The sequence below is a fragment of the Oreochromis niloticus genome, linkage group LG6 (genome assembly GCF_001858045.2).
Source record: "Oreochromis niloticus isolate F11D_XX linkage group LG6, O_niloticus_UMD_NMBU, whole genome shotgun sequence".
Classification (NCBI taxonomy): Eukaryota; Metazoa; Chordata; class Actinopteri; order Cichliformes; family Cichlidae; genus Oreochromis; species Oreochromis niloticus.
Window position 1 is genome coordinate 302321 of NC_031971.2, and position 13634 is coordinate 315954.

Genomic DNA, 13634 nt, shown 5'->3' on the forward strand with positions numbered 1-13634 from the left:
ATATTTATTATTGGGCTGGTGCTTTCTGCTTTAAAGACAAAACTGAAGACACTGCACCTATTTTATTCAGGGGTTTAGGTTTTATCTGTTACAGATGTTTGCTGTGTTTGAGTTTCATAAATTATTTATTTTAATTTTTTTCGGGCAAAAAAATTATTACCAAAAATCACATGTTATAATTTATGAGATTAGAACACTTTATTGTAGGACATTCAAATACAGATTAGTTTAAAATTTACCACAACAACACACAATAACAAGAGATAGCTTTCATTTATTGAGAGTGAGGAGTAGATGGGTGGGGGTGTAATGGCTAAAACAATGTCAACAAAACTTAATCCTTATTCAGCCAAGCCTGGAAAATTGTTGCATATGAGCCAAACTCACTTTACTATATGTATACACATATACAAATAAACAGGATAAAGAGTAGCATAGGACACTTCAAAATTGTTATGTAATCATACAAATAAGCAAGAAAAACAATTAAAATAACATTTCATAAATTTAATTATGGAAGTCTGTGAAAATATGTGTCGTGTTTCTGTCAGATAAACCCAAATTTGTCACAGCAACACCCAGTGTCTGATCACTTTAACTTTTATTTCATTTCTTTAACTTAGTCACGTCAGTTAAGGCTGAAAAGCAATGCTATGGCATTTAAAATGCAGTGATATTAAAAATAAGACTCCTACTTGTATTTTTCCTGGTGCTTCCATCTGTGTTTTCATGATGCTTTGAATTATAAGAGCCTTCAGATGTGTGAAAAAGTGAAAATGTGTAGTAAGAAGAAAATGTTAAAGTAAACATGTACATGATAATCGTGTTTTTTGCTTCTTTTTTTAGTGGCACGGCTGTAATATTGGAGTATTAGCAGTGACATTCAGACATTGTCTGATCTAATATTTCATCTACTAAATGTAGCGCCATTTGCAAATCTAGAAATGTAGGTCTAAATTTTATATACATTGTGCAAACATTCAGCCACAGTTTGATGCTCAAGCTCTGTTACCTTATTGAGTTACCTGCTTTTGTTCATTTTATTTGCAAGTGATGAAGATTGGGATTTGACCAAATAAAAGTGGGATGAAAACAGAAATAACAGCTGGGCTGTTTACCACAAATGACCTGAGGGGTGAACTACCAAGCAATATTAAAAAAATAGTGAGCTATGTTGAGCTTATAGTAAGAGTGTTCTGTGTTATGAAGGCGGCTTTCCTTTTGCCTGCATAAATCACCATGGTAACTTATACTTACCACATAACCTATACCAGGTTCCAGGTTAGGTTCTGAATTTCAGTTTAAATTTGGCGGGAAGCGTCACATGATCAATAATACTTTTATTTACAGAATGTTTTTTGTCTTAGATTCTCTGCTGAAGGTATCTGTATATCTGCAATCTGTTTAACCTCACTTTACTCACATCACTGAATGAAGCCCACTTGTAAAGTTACAGCAGTCCAAATGTTGTGTCATATGTACTTGGATTTGCATGTATTTAACTGCAAAAACTGTATAAAAGTTTGGTCTGTTAGCCAAGTCTCTTTAACATTGTTTCAATGCAGCTAATAAAACATGGATTAGAAAATTGAATTGTTGCATTCGTAGATGATTTATGGCCAATAATAATTTTCAATGAATAACATTTATTTCACTTTCATCTGACTACAAATTAAATTTCTTCTTTATAGGCTATAGAAGAGTGTCAGAGCTGAACACACTGAATAACATTTATTGATTAAATGTATCAAAAGTTTCAGAGTTCAAATACACAGCTGCTGTGTTAAAAATAAAGAGCAACACCAAGAACACACAGAGCAGCTAGAACAAGTCACCTGGATCAGCGACAAAACAGCACATTACTCTTGTATTTTATGTACAGCATATGTGTTGCATTTTACTGTTTATATTATATGCAGCATTTCTTTTCTGAATCTTTAGTGTTCTCTGTCAGTCATGTTGAAAGAGACATTTGACTCTCATCTGACCCATTTTTTGTGGAAGAAGAGTCAAATGACACATCAAATGTCTCCTTTTATGTTAATGTGCCCAGAGCCTGAAGCAGAAAGCCTGAGCTACCAAAGAAATTTGATACCCACCGTTGTGATATCCACGGATTTTAGGATCTGTCAAGACAGATAATGCAAAGAAAGCCTCACTATGTGGAACTTGCTTGATAATATACCCTCTGTGAAGCTAATTTGATATCTTTAATATCTTTGGATTTTGTTTTTTTTTTAGATTACATCTGATTTAACTTTGGTCGAGTGAGGTTAATGTATGCCCTTTATACTGTTGACATAAAATAATTTATTTTGCATAAATTTGCTGCATCTTGAGGAAGCATACAAAATTCAGAGACACTGGAACTCTTTAATGATTAAAAAAATGTTGGGGGCAAAGCTTCACAAAGAGTCATCTGTGAGTGGAATAGACAGACATGTCAATAAATGAACAGAAATGGTTTTATATATTACTACTAATGCAATTCACTTTTCAACCTAGTAGGCAGGTGCTGATTTCAGTGCTGTATATAATCAACATATAGTTATACATTTTTTAAAACCAGGAAAATGTACTAACATCATTCACTTTCAGGATGTTCATTTTTACTTCATGTTAGTTCTTAATAATGTTTATTGTGTTCTTAAACACACTGAATGCCTCTCAACATTTAAAAATGGATCAGATGAGAATCAAATGTCTTTTTCAACATGACTGACAGAGAACACTAAAGATTCAGAAAAAAAGATGCTGAATATAATATAAACAGTAAAATTCAACACATATGCTGTAAATGAAAAGTAGCAACCCTGTTGAACTTTGATTAGAAAAATATAGAATGGAAGGATTGAAAATGACTGACAAACTCAGTATTGCAAACAGCCATTAATAAAGCTTTCACTGGCAGTCCAGCTCGGGTTGGACAATGAAGGGCCAAATTGTTAACATCTCCTGTGGGGTTCGGCTGTGAACCAGCATCAAGTTCCTGTGGATACAAGGATTGTCTTTATACTTCTTTTCAATGTCAAATGTCTTGAAGCCATTGTGCTTCTCAGGAACAAGACCCAGCTTCTTGAGACACATCCCAGTATATACATCATCAATAGGAAACAGCACTACTTGCTGAGATACATTGTGTAGGCGTATCGCCAACTCCCCAGAGTACAGATATCCTCCACCACCAGCATAGGGCGGATAGTTACCCACAAACACACTCTCTGGGATAAAGTATTTAAGTTTCTTGTCTCTGTGCGGCCCAGCATTCATTATAACATCGCCTATGAACAAATCCTTGGACTCACCCTCTGGCAGGCCTTTCAGATAATCAACAATTCTTAAGGTGTTCACAAAGACGTCGTCATCGCCCTTAAGAACAAACCGAGCTTGAGGACAGTGTTTGGTAAACCACTCCAGAAAGAGGACCTCTTTCAGAGTTAGGTTTAAGAAGCTGTCTCTGTAGTCCCATTGAAGTATGTCTTTGTGAAGCTTTGCCTCATGACTCAGTAACTCCTGCAAGTCTGGGAAGTGGTCTGACAACAAGATGTTTCCTAGCAGGAACACTGTTACCACAGTCTGGTTGGCTAAGACTCCTGCTTGTCCCCAAGTTTCACGAATAGCCTGCCGCCTTTCAAAATGAGAGATCAAAGACTTGACAACCAGCAGTAGGAACGGTTTTTCACTACAAACATGGGGCTGATTTATTAACATAGGGTATGTCCTACAACGCATGTACAAAAGAAAGTCCTGGAATTGTTTTGGTAGGGAGTTGTGATCAAAGATTTGCCTGGGCACTCTGTAGTCTGGTTCACACGGGTCCAGAGGTCCAGTGTCATTGAGCCAATCTGGCAGTGTGCTGAGTGACATGCTGGAGAATACAGAGTTAAAGTTGGGGTTGTAAATGAAGTCCAAACGTTGCTGCTCCTTGTTCCAGAAGTTTTCATTCAGTATGTGTTTATGCCAAAACCTCTTGGATGGGATGTGAACTTTGTGATGGCCACTTCGCTCGTGTCCAAGGTTCCATGACACGCTTATCACGACACAGATGAAGATGTTAAGCATCATCATGTAGCAGAAAGCCTTTATTTTATGGCGACATAGAGCCATGCTGCCTCCCCTCTGCATCTAGACACGAGAAAAGATATTCTGTTTTTAAAAAGATAGAGAAAAAAACATCTGCAGTGTCATTGCATAACAGAAAAACTTACAACAAAGCCAGGATACAAAGGAGCACTTGGAAACATGGAGACTATTATGTTGACCCTTAAGCCGCTAACAGGAGTAAAACTGTACGAATCTGTGGCAGCAGGTCAGTGACAAGCTTAATTTCTCCTGGTTTTGTTTTAGAACTATGACTGGCCGCACAAAAAGCTCATTTTCATTCCTAATCCTCGAGGAATGGCCTCCGCTCATCTTGACTGACAGGAGTCACACATTTTCAATTCAGCAGTGCACATGACACCAATCTCTGTACTGCCTGCTCATAAATAAAATTTACATATGTACCACTTGATGTCACTGTTTCTCTGGTAGTAGTACACCTACAGTATATATTTGGTAAATTGTGTTTTTCAACTTTTACAAAGCTTATATACTGTTGTATATGTATTACTCATATAACTGATCTAACAGTCAATGTTTATGTTTATCTCAGTGCTTGAGTTTTTAATAAGAGACTCAAGTAGTAAACAAACCTGCACAGTCTGTTAAAGTTCAATTGAAGTCAAACCTGATTTACGGCTTACAGCTTATAAGGAGGTCGCGACCTGTCGGGTATGTTCATGTGTGAGTTTAATTATTCACAAAATGCTTCAAGTAAAATAAACTTATTTGACGAATATGGTGAACATCCAGACTGATATTATTAATTAGACTGATAATGATGTTATTACTTTAATACTGGTCAAAAAGAATAAATAAATTGCAAGCCATTGGAACAATTTCAAAGTAGCCCCTATCCTTTTTCCTGGTGTTTAGGCTTAAAATGCTTACAAAGGAATGTTTTGTAGCTGGTCCGGTCTATACAGATGAAACAACTCTTTATTCTTTCCTAATCATTCCTCCTCACTAATCGCTTGTAGAGGTATGGAGCATTGGGCCCCTGTTAACCTTTTTTTCTTCAGTCTTTCATTGTGCAATATTTAGTGCTGCAACAGTACCTATATATTTTTTCAAAATACAAGTTTCTTAACCAACAGGCAAAGAGCAAAATGAAAGCATTCCTCATTTCACTAATTATAGGCTGCAATCAATATGCTCCTATCTTCAGATCATTTTAATAAAATATATGAAAGGCTTTTATTTGAAAATAAACCTAACTTTAAACTGGACAGGATAAGAGACTCTTTAAAATTTGAATCATTTATTTTACTGTAATGCTGTTTATTTTGCTAAAATTTTACATTTAAAAGTATAAGTCACACATCTGTGTTATTTTTAACAAAGCTTGTGGAAATATTTAAATCGGCTCCCTTTAGTGGAACATCTGCCTCCATTTCACCCTATTCATAGCATCCTGCTCTGCCGCACCAGTCCTCTGCATGTCCTCTTTCAGTACATCCATGAATGCTCTCTGTGGTCTCTCTCCTTTTCTCTTGCCTGGCAGCTCCATGTTTAACTTCCTTTATCCAATATATCCACTATCACACCACTGTACGTGTCAAACTTGCCTCTCTAACTTTGTCTCAAGTACCTGGCCTGAGCTGTCCCTCTGATATATTAATTTCTAATATTGTCCTGATCTATGGATGGCTGACCCTCATCTATCTTCACTTGCTCTACTCCTTACAACTTCCCTGTCAGACCTGTTTCCATTTCATTCAGGTACATGTATTCTATCTTGCTTCTAGTGGCTTCTTTTTTCCACCTCAACCTCTCCAAGCTTACCTCTGACAGCTCTCTACTCTCACTACAGATCGCAGTGTAAACATCAAAGTCTACGGAGACTCGTGTCTGCCCTCATCTGGTACAAAAATTATAGCTTGGCAGCATCAGATGGAAGTCTGTAGATGGCTTTAGGACGTCTAGTCTGTCCATCACCATAGCAAACAAAAGGGGAAACCATACTGCTGCTCGCTGATCATCAACTCTCTCTTTAACTTAACTTTAGCAACCCCTTCCTTTAGTTTCATGGTTTGGCTCTGAAGTTGCTACAGCTCTGCACATCACCCTCTCTTATTTTCTTGATTCACGAGCTCCTCAAATTCAATTCAATTCAATTTATTTATTTATTATTTATATAGTGCCAAATCACAACAACAGTCGCCTCAAGGCGCTTTATATTGTACAGTAGATTCTACAATAATCATATGACCCCCTATGAGCAAGCACTTTGGTGACAGTGGGAAGGAAAAACTCCCTTTTAACAGAAAGAAACCTCCTGCAGAACCAGGCTCAGGGAGGGGCGGCCATCTGCTGTGACCGGTTGGGGTGAATTACTCCTTCCATCTTCTCAGTACACTTGCTTTACTTGTTAGCACATTTCTATTCCTGTCCTTAATCACCCTAACCTGTCTTGGTACATTCTCATTCATACAGGCGAGGAAGTCCATCATCATGAAACGAGTGATGAAACACTTCTCCCACTGAAAACGCTACGTCCAGATGAACAGAATCAACTTTTTGGAACACCCCCAACCTGTTGCAGATCCTTTCCAGCCTGATCTTGCTGTCTAAAAAATCAATACTAGTCCTTTTTCTCCTACATTAGTATTCAGTCTCACATAGAACTCAGTATGAGCCTTCTCATTTGCCTTTGCCACCTCTTCCTTTGCTGTGTTCCAAGCCTCCCAATAACCTTTCCACTTACATAATTTTCCTGAGGATCCCACTATTTTGTTGCTAAACTCTTCCTTTAAATACTTCCCTGTACTTCATTCCACCACCAAGTCTGTTCTTGCTCTTTCCTCTGTCCAAAGGATAAATACCTTCTTATAGCTGCTAATTCAGCTGTACTTTCCCAGTCATCAGGTAACTTTTCCCTACCACCCAGAGCCTGTTTCAAGTCTTCCCTGAACGCAATATTCTTCTTTCTTCAACTTCCACCCCTTAATCCTTATAGCTGCCTTAATTTCAGACTACCATCTGACCCTGCCAAGCTACATTTTTCCCTGACACCACCTTGCCGTCTCCTGTTTTTGTCTTAAAAGTAATTAAACGCAATTATCTTAATTAGAACTTATGATGTGTTGAGAATGACCATAATGTGCAATTTTTTAAACACATCTGTCCACCTGTGTTTTATAGGATCACTGCAATAGCTCGAAAAAACAAAAATACAAAAACCAAAAGAAAACAAAAAGAAAAGTTCACGCCACTTTTACTTTAATTCCTACTTTTAGACCGCAGACACTCACTTAAAGAGCGCACAACTGTCCTCTCATGTCGCATAAGACTGAAAATTTCTGGCAGCTATTTAAATTAGTAACACACATACCTTTCAGATTCGCTCCATCTATAGCTCTGATCATCAGGCTGCTACTTCGACACCTGCACCTTCCTCATCCTGTGGAGGGAACGCGTTTCCCCTTTAAAATCTGAATTTTGCGAATCGGACGCTTCGTAAATTATCAGAGATGATCAAACCGCGCAAATATCTCCTTCGTACAATCCTCAACAAGGTTAATAGTAGAAGCGCCCGTCCTTCCTGTTTGTTGCGGGTAGTGACTCCTCCCTAATTTTAAGAGCGTGCTCAAGAGGTTGGATAGAGGCTTCGGGGCCCCAGGTTTAACAGACTATCCGGCAGCTCAGTTAGCACTTAGTGTTTCAGTGCCGGGAATATGAGGGAAATTTGCAATTGAGAAATATGGATCGAAACATAAGTGTATGCAAATCAAAAATCATACAAGTTTAGGCCGTGCTTACCTTCGACAAAAGATTTGATTCACCACTGGTTGTTGGTTGCTGTTTTGAGCCCAAGTCTGGCAAAACAGAGCTAAATATATCTATTTTTAAAAATCACAACTCTCAAGATCAACGTGAAAGTGATTTTTTTCATTTGTTTTGGTCCAAATCTTTGCTTTGGTCATCTCTATCTTTGGTTTAGGGATCCTCGAAACATTTTAGAAAGAATCTTCCAAAATACTATACAGTATGAATTGCTTTAAAGCTACTTTATACTGTTATAAGGTCATGTCAGACAAAAAAAAAAACCCCTATTTCACCAGTTCACATTTATTATCAGGACAATAACCACTTGGTAAAAATCAGTCTCCAGGCCACTTCATGTTTTTTTTTTTTGTTTTAAACATACTAAGTTGGACTTGTACTAGTTTTACTAGCCTTTCTCCAAACTAAGGATTGTCTAGAGATGGTTGCGGTGAAAATGTGAATGCCAGCTTTTTGGTGTTACTGCAGTTAAAAACATGATAATTACATCTGAAGAGTTAGGACTGATGCAAGATGGAGAATTAAGTTAAGACTTCTTTTATGCTGTCTCTGATTCATTGTACAGAACTACATGAGGAGCAGCAGCAACAGTAGTATAATGTCAAGAGCACTGTTTGGGACTGAACGAAAAGTCAAAAGACGTCAGAAAAGTATAATGATTTCATGTTCTATGTATTAACCATCTTTGAAGATGTAAGGTCTCCAGGTTTACATTTAAATATGTATAAAACTGAATTAAGTACTGTACCAAAGGTTGTAATAAGTTCACCATAACAATGAATTGCAGCATGACATTATTTTAAATACACCAAATGAAACAGTCTTTTCTCCTTATCCCTGCATGCTTCTTTAAGATTTGAATTATTGTATTACAGTTTTGATGTGCCATTGGAAATCAAGCACTGACATTCTGAAGGGTTTTGTTCCTCTTAAGAGTTAATGAAACACCAAGAATGTTCGGGGCTGAAGTTTATTACCACTGCCTTAAAGTAACCTAAACTTCTTTTATTTGCTTGAGGAAAGAAAAAAAAAAAAAAAAGAGTGCAGTGCTTATCTGTTTAACTTAGACTTCCTCCTTTACCTTTGGACTGTTCTGTGCTTACCTAACATCATATGATAAGAGCCTGATTACTATCCATATTTTGTGTGTGTGTGTGTGTGTGTGTGTGTGTGTGTGTGTGTGTGTGTGAGAGAGAGAGAGAGAGAGAGAGAGAGAGAGAGAGAGAGAGAGAGAGTGACAGAATATATATACTTTCTTATATATAGTCTTTGTTCTTCAAGCTTGGGTCCTCTACCAGAGGCCTGGGAGCTCGGGGGTCACTGCACCTAGTGCTCCGATTACCACTGAGACCACTGTTATCTTCACCCTCCATATCTTCTCGAGCTCTTCTCTGAGACCCTGGTACTTCTCATGTTCCTTTTTCCTGATGTTGCTGTCATTCGGTATCGCTATGTCTGTCACTATGGCCGTCTTCCTTTGCTTGTATACCACCACTATGTCCAGTTGGTTAGCCATCACCATTTATGTCCGTCTGTACCTGGAAGTCCCACAGATGTTCCTGTATACTATGCCGGCCACTTGATTATGGTGTTCCATGTATGTCCTGCCTGCTAGCATCTTACACCCTGCTGTCTTTACACAGCCTGCACCTGGGGTCTTGCCTGGTGCGATAGACCCCAGCCTCTATGGATCTTGTGCTCAGAGCTTGTTCCTGTGCTGCCATGATTACTGCCTCTGTGTTATCTTTCAGTCCAGCTTTGTCCAGTCGCTGGTAGGATACACCCCATGTAATTTATTTTACATGAATTAAAAATCTACTTTAGTCATTTTAACGGAAGATGTCACGGTTAGCATTAGTTATATTTTTTTTTTGCTAATTATTACTGTTCTGAGAAATGTGCTCCTTGCTACCAGATACAGTTAGCATGTCCATACTATAAACAACTGAATGTAACAATACCCTAATTTGATAACTGAATCTGTCTAATGAAATTTGCATATTTCTGATTTAGTTTTGTCAGGCTGTAGACAGTTGAAAGAGTTTCCAATTATTACTTTACATGTAGTTTAAACACAGTTTTATCCAACACCATGGCCATGAAGGTGATGCTGAAGGAGATTTTTAAAAAATATAATATTAATAGTAATCACAAACAACTTAATCTTTCTGTCCCTCTTAATAATAATTTTTTTTAAAAAAATACACATGGGATACTGTCAAAGAATTGTTTCAGCAAGCAAAGAAAGGCACAACTCAAACATGTATATACATGGGTGATCTCAGTGGAGACTCACACTGAGACATCAGTTCCCTCTGTATTTATACACTGCTCCTTCCTAAAATATGTCGGGTCGGCGCCCCTTGTGCGTAAAACAACTCCTTACAAGGTGATAAGCATGAAACATTCTCAAACTGTTAAAAATAGTAACCAGTCAGCAAGGGTGGAGGCACCTGTGGTATTCCCTCATGCAAGCTTTGTCATGAAACACAGTGAAATAGGAGATTTAAATGAAGCTAAACAACTAGGGGTTTTTTAACTACAATAAAGCAGAATACATATAAAAATCCTTTAACATTCCCTCCTGTTTTAGCTCATTTAAACATGTTTCACACTTTGTTTCAGAACATGTTCTCTTGCATCTAGCATTTTCAAACATGTCATCATTATGTGTTACTTATATTGTAATCTAGCTTCACAGGTCGTCTTTAAGATTTTCTTCTCACACATAAACATTTTCGTCTTCAAAGTTATCTTCACTGTTACTCAGATCATTTTTGTCATCCATCGGTACAGTAACATAAGCTGTCAATGATGTGGAAATCATTTTAGAAATCATCTTCCTGAGACAAGGGAGAATACATGTGGAGAATACAAGTAAGAGTCCTATCAATATTAGACCTTTATACAGCAAAACAGTCCATGAGCCATTTAGCAACCATTTCAACCAATCTGTACCTCCGTCTACATATTCCTTTTGACTGCACATTCTGAAGCTGTTTTAGAACTTTTAATGCATCCGTCATGTTACTAGAATGTATGTTGTCAGGTATGTAAGTGCAACAGGTGGTGTTAAAAAGCACACATAATCCTCCTTTTTCAGCCAGCACAATATCAAGTGCCACTTGATGTTGCATGACCATTATTCGCAGGGCATCTATCAATGTTTTGCTGGTCATTGACTCGACATGATGTATTCAGGAACAATCCAAATCGATAGTTCAATGTCTCGATCCTCAGCGCATCTTTCCCTGTGCGGAAAGAGTGAGTGCAGCACTTTCTGTCCTGTAGTCCAAAGCTTGAATTCCTGTGGGACGTCAGAGCCCCATATTGGGTCATGTGGTTTCAGATCTGGAGTGTCAACTGATCTTTTCCCTCTTTTGAGTGATGTATCGTCGGTAGTTATCTTAAACGTGTGATCAGATATGAAGATTGGAGCACACATACCCGTCCAGTTCTGGGGGAGAGTGAAATAGGCCCGCTGTCCACATAGCCAGGCCATTCCCTGCACTTCATTGTTTTTCACTGGTCCGCCAGGAGCGTGTGTCACTACTCCTACGCAGTTTGTGGTGTTTCCCATGTCATGCGTCCAAGCTCTCTTCTGGTGATGCTTTTGGTTCATATTGAATAGTAGGAAGCATCCTGCAGCCAGCACTGCCAGGGTTAGTGAGATCAGGAGCAACTTCATGATGACCTGGCGCACCTGACCCCTCTGATAAGTAGACCAAAGGCAAGAAGCAAAGGGCGGGATATACCCAATCAGCCCTTCCTCCACCTTCCGGATCACCAGAGGGCAGGGACGTCGGCGTCTATTAGTCTATGCTCTCACTCACTTTCTTACAGTGGCTTTGGTGGATCCAGGATGGTCTTTCAGAAATCTTGCATGCAGTAGGCGTGGTTAGGAGCACCTGGTATGGCCCTGCAAGATACTGGAGAAGAGTCACACGGCAATTTGTTGTTTAACACAATTTCTTTATTTTCTAGTAGCTTTGCCATCCACTCTGCTAGAGTGGTCTCTCTAGCTGATTTGTTTACTGGTTCACTCAGTATTGGTAGGGGGAAAGGTCTTCCATGAATTATTTCAAACGGCGTCAATTTTTGGGAACCTTGTGTTAATCTCATCCACATTTTCACTAGACCTATACATTCAGGCCATGGTCTCCCCGTCTCTTCCATGCATTTCCTTAATCTTTGTTTGATAGTGCCATTTGTTCTTTCCACTAGCCCTGTACTTTGTGGATGGTAGGCACAGTGATTTTTTTATACTAAATCCTAATGCTTCGGAGACTTTGCTAATCACATCATTCACAAAATGTGTTCCATTGTCTGATCTTATCAGGGACGGTATGCCATATGTTTGGACAAAATGGTTGCATAGGCATTTTGCTACAGAGATTGCATCTGCCTTTTTTTACAGGATAAATTTCTGGCCATTTTGAGAACACATCTATAATCACTAAGGCGTATTTTGAACCTTGGCTTTCATTTAGCTCAAAAAAAAAAAAATCCATGTGAATAGTATGAAATGAGTGAGGTGGTGCAGGAAAATGACCTCTTTTTGGTCTTAGGTTACCTTGTGTATTATGCTTTTGACAAATCATGCATGTCCTTATAAATCCTTTTGCCGAAGTTTCGAAATTTAATGTATAGAAGTGTGTTTTTAACTAATTATACTCCCTCCTGTTGACACATGAGTAACTCTATGTGTCACAAGAGCTGCTGTTATGTGTAAAGACTTTGGTAGTATTGGTTTCCCATCACATATCATCAGATCATCCTGTAAAATTGCTCTGCACCTCAACCATTTCTTTTGCTCTAATAATGGTGCCGATTTTTGTTCATCTCTTAAGACAGAATTTCAATCAGGTCAAACGCCTCTATGCACCTGATTAGTTTAGTTATTTTCTTTATTTTCCTCTTCTCATATATCATGTCATTATTAATATTATTATTAATATTATTATCTCTTAATTATTTTCTCTTATTTCTATATAACATCAATAGTATATTACAATATACTACTATACTACAAATATACAATAGTCTATTATAATATTTCATATATTATTTATTATGTATCCATCAGGGCTGGGGGTGAGCTGCAGTTTCACCCTTACCCAAGCTGGAGACACACTTTCCTTGGCTGAACAATGACACAGCCTTAATATACCTTATGCATCTCTCTTTTTTATTTGATATACTTTCATGTGAATTATCTGGTTTCATGCATTCCATTCATTCTAGGCACGGTCGTTATGCCAACTATATTTCATTGTTAATACCAGTTTACAGGTTGTTATCCTGCCTGTTGTTAGTTTGAACACATTGGATAAGCTCTAATTTAATTTAACCTTTGTTTATTCCACTTTTTGTTTTCTTTTTAGGATTCTTTTCAGTATTTATTTCTGCTTGGAGGGTTTCTTTTAATTTAGTCAATGCGGAGGGGCTACATTTTCCCTCCCATGTGGGACATTTAGTTTTCTTTGGGTTCCTCCATCTGCATGCACTAATTTGTCCGGCGCCTGGACATTTTTTCTCTAGCCACTGCTCGTCAGCAGTGAGTTTTGTAGCTTTATTACCCATTACAACAAAACTGCAGAGCCGTCTCTGGTATTAGAGTCAGGAGTGGTAACTGACACGCCCTTCTACTCCTACGCTATTCGTGGAGCGGTGTCAGTTTTATGTGAGGAACACAACCTTTCTCCTCTACTCACCAGTACTTTGGCTACTGACAGGAAATAAAATGA

At 38.2% G+C, this 13634-nt stretch overlaps 3 protein-coding genes across 5 annotated transcripts in view; 2 read left to right on the forward strand and 1 right to left on the reverse strand.

Moving 5' to 3' along the window:
* LOC100711262 (malate dehydrogenase, cytoplasmic) overlaps positions 1-13634 on the forward strand; it is an 868968-nt gene that overhangs the window by 101574 nt on the left and 753760 nt on the right. The gene's annotated exons all lie outside the window — the stretch shown is intronic.
* The window catches only part of LOC100698010 (GTP-binding protein 2), a 197783-nt gene that overhangs the window by 63596 nt on the left and 120553 nt on the right, over positions 1-13634 (forward strand). The gene's annotated exons all lie outside the window — the stretch shown is intronic.
* Positions 184-9489, reverse strand: b3gnt2a (UDP-GlcNAc:betaGal beta-1,3-N-acetylglucosaminyltransferase 2a). 3 transcript variants are annotated; one of them, XM_025908336.1, is made up of 2 exons: positions 7864-9489; positions 184-4125 (listed from the first exon to the last, which is right to left on the reverse strand). In XM_025908336.1, the coding sequence occupies exon 2, from the start codon at positions 4123-4125 to the stop codon at positions 2902-2904; it is 1224 nt and encodes a 407-aa protein (XP_025764121.1). In that variant the 5' UTR covers positions 7864-9489; the 3' UTR covers positions 184-2901. The 3 variants fall into 3 exon arrangements, with proteins under 3 accessions (XP_025764121.1, XP_005465751.1, XP_013122964.1); XM_005465694.3 differs by lacking the exon at positions 7864-9489 and adding an exon at positions 7436-7856; XM_013267510.3 differs by lacking the exon at positions 7864-9489 and adding an exon at positions 7436-7856 and having other exon boundaries at positions 184-4146.

What these genes read in the sequence shown, in the direction of transcription:
- b3gnt2a (XM_025908336.1), bottom strand. Translation starts at nt 4,125, where the DNA reads ATGCAGAGGGGAGGCAGCATGGCTCTATGTCGCCATAAAATAAAGGCT.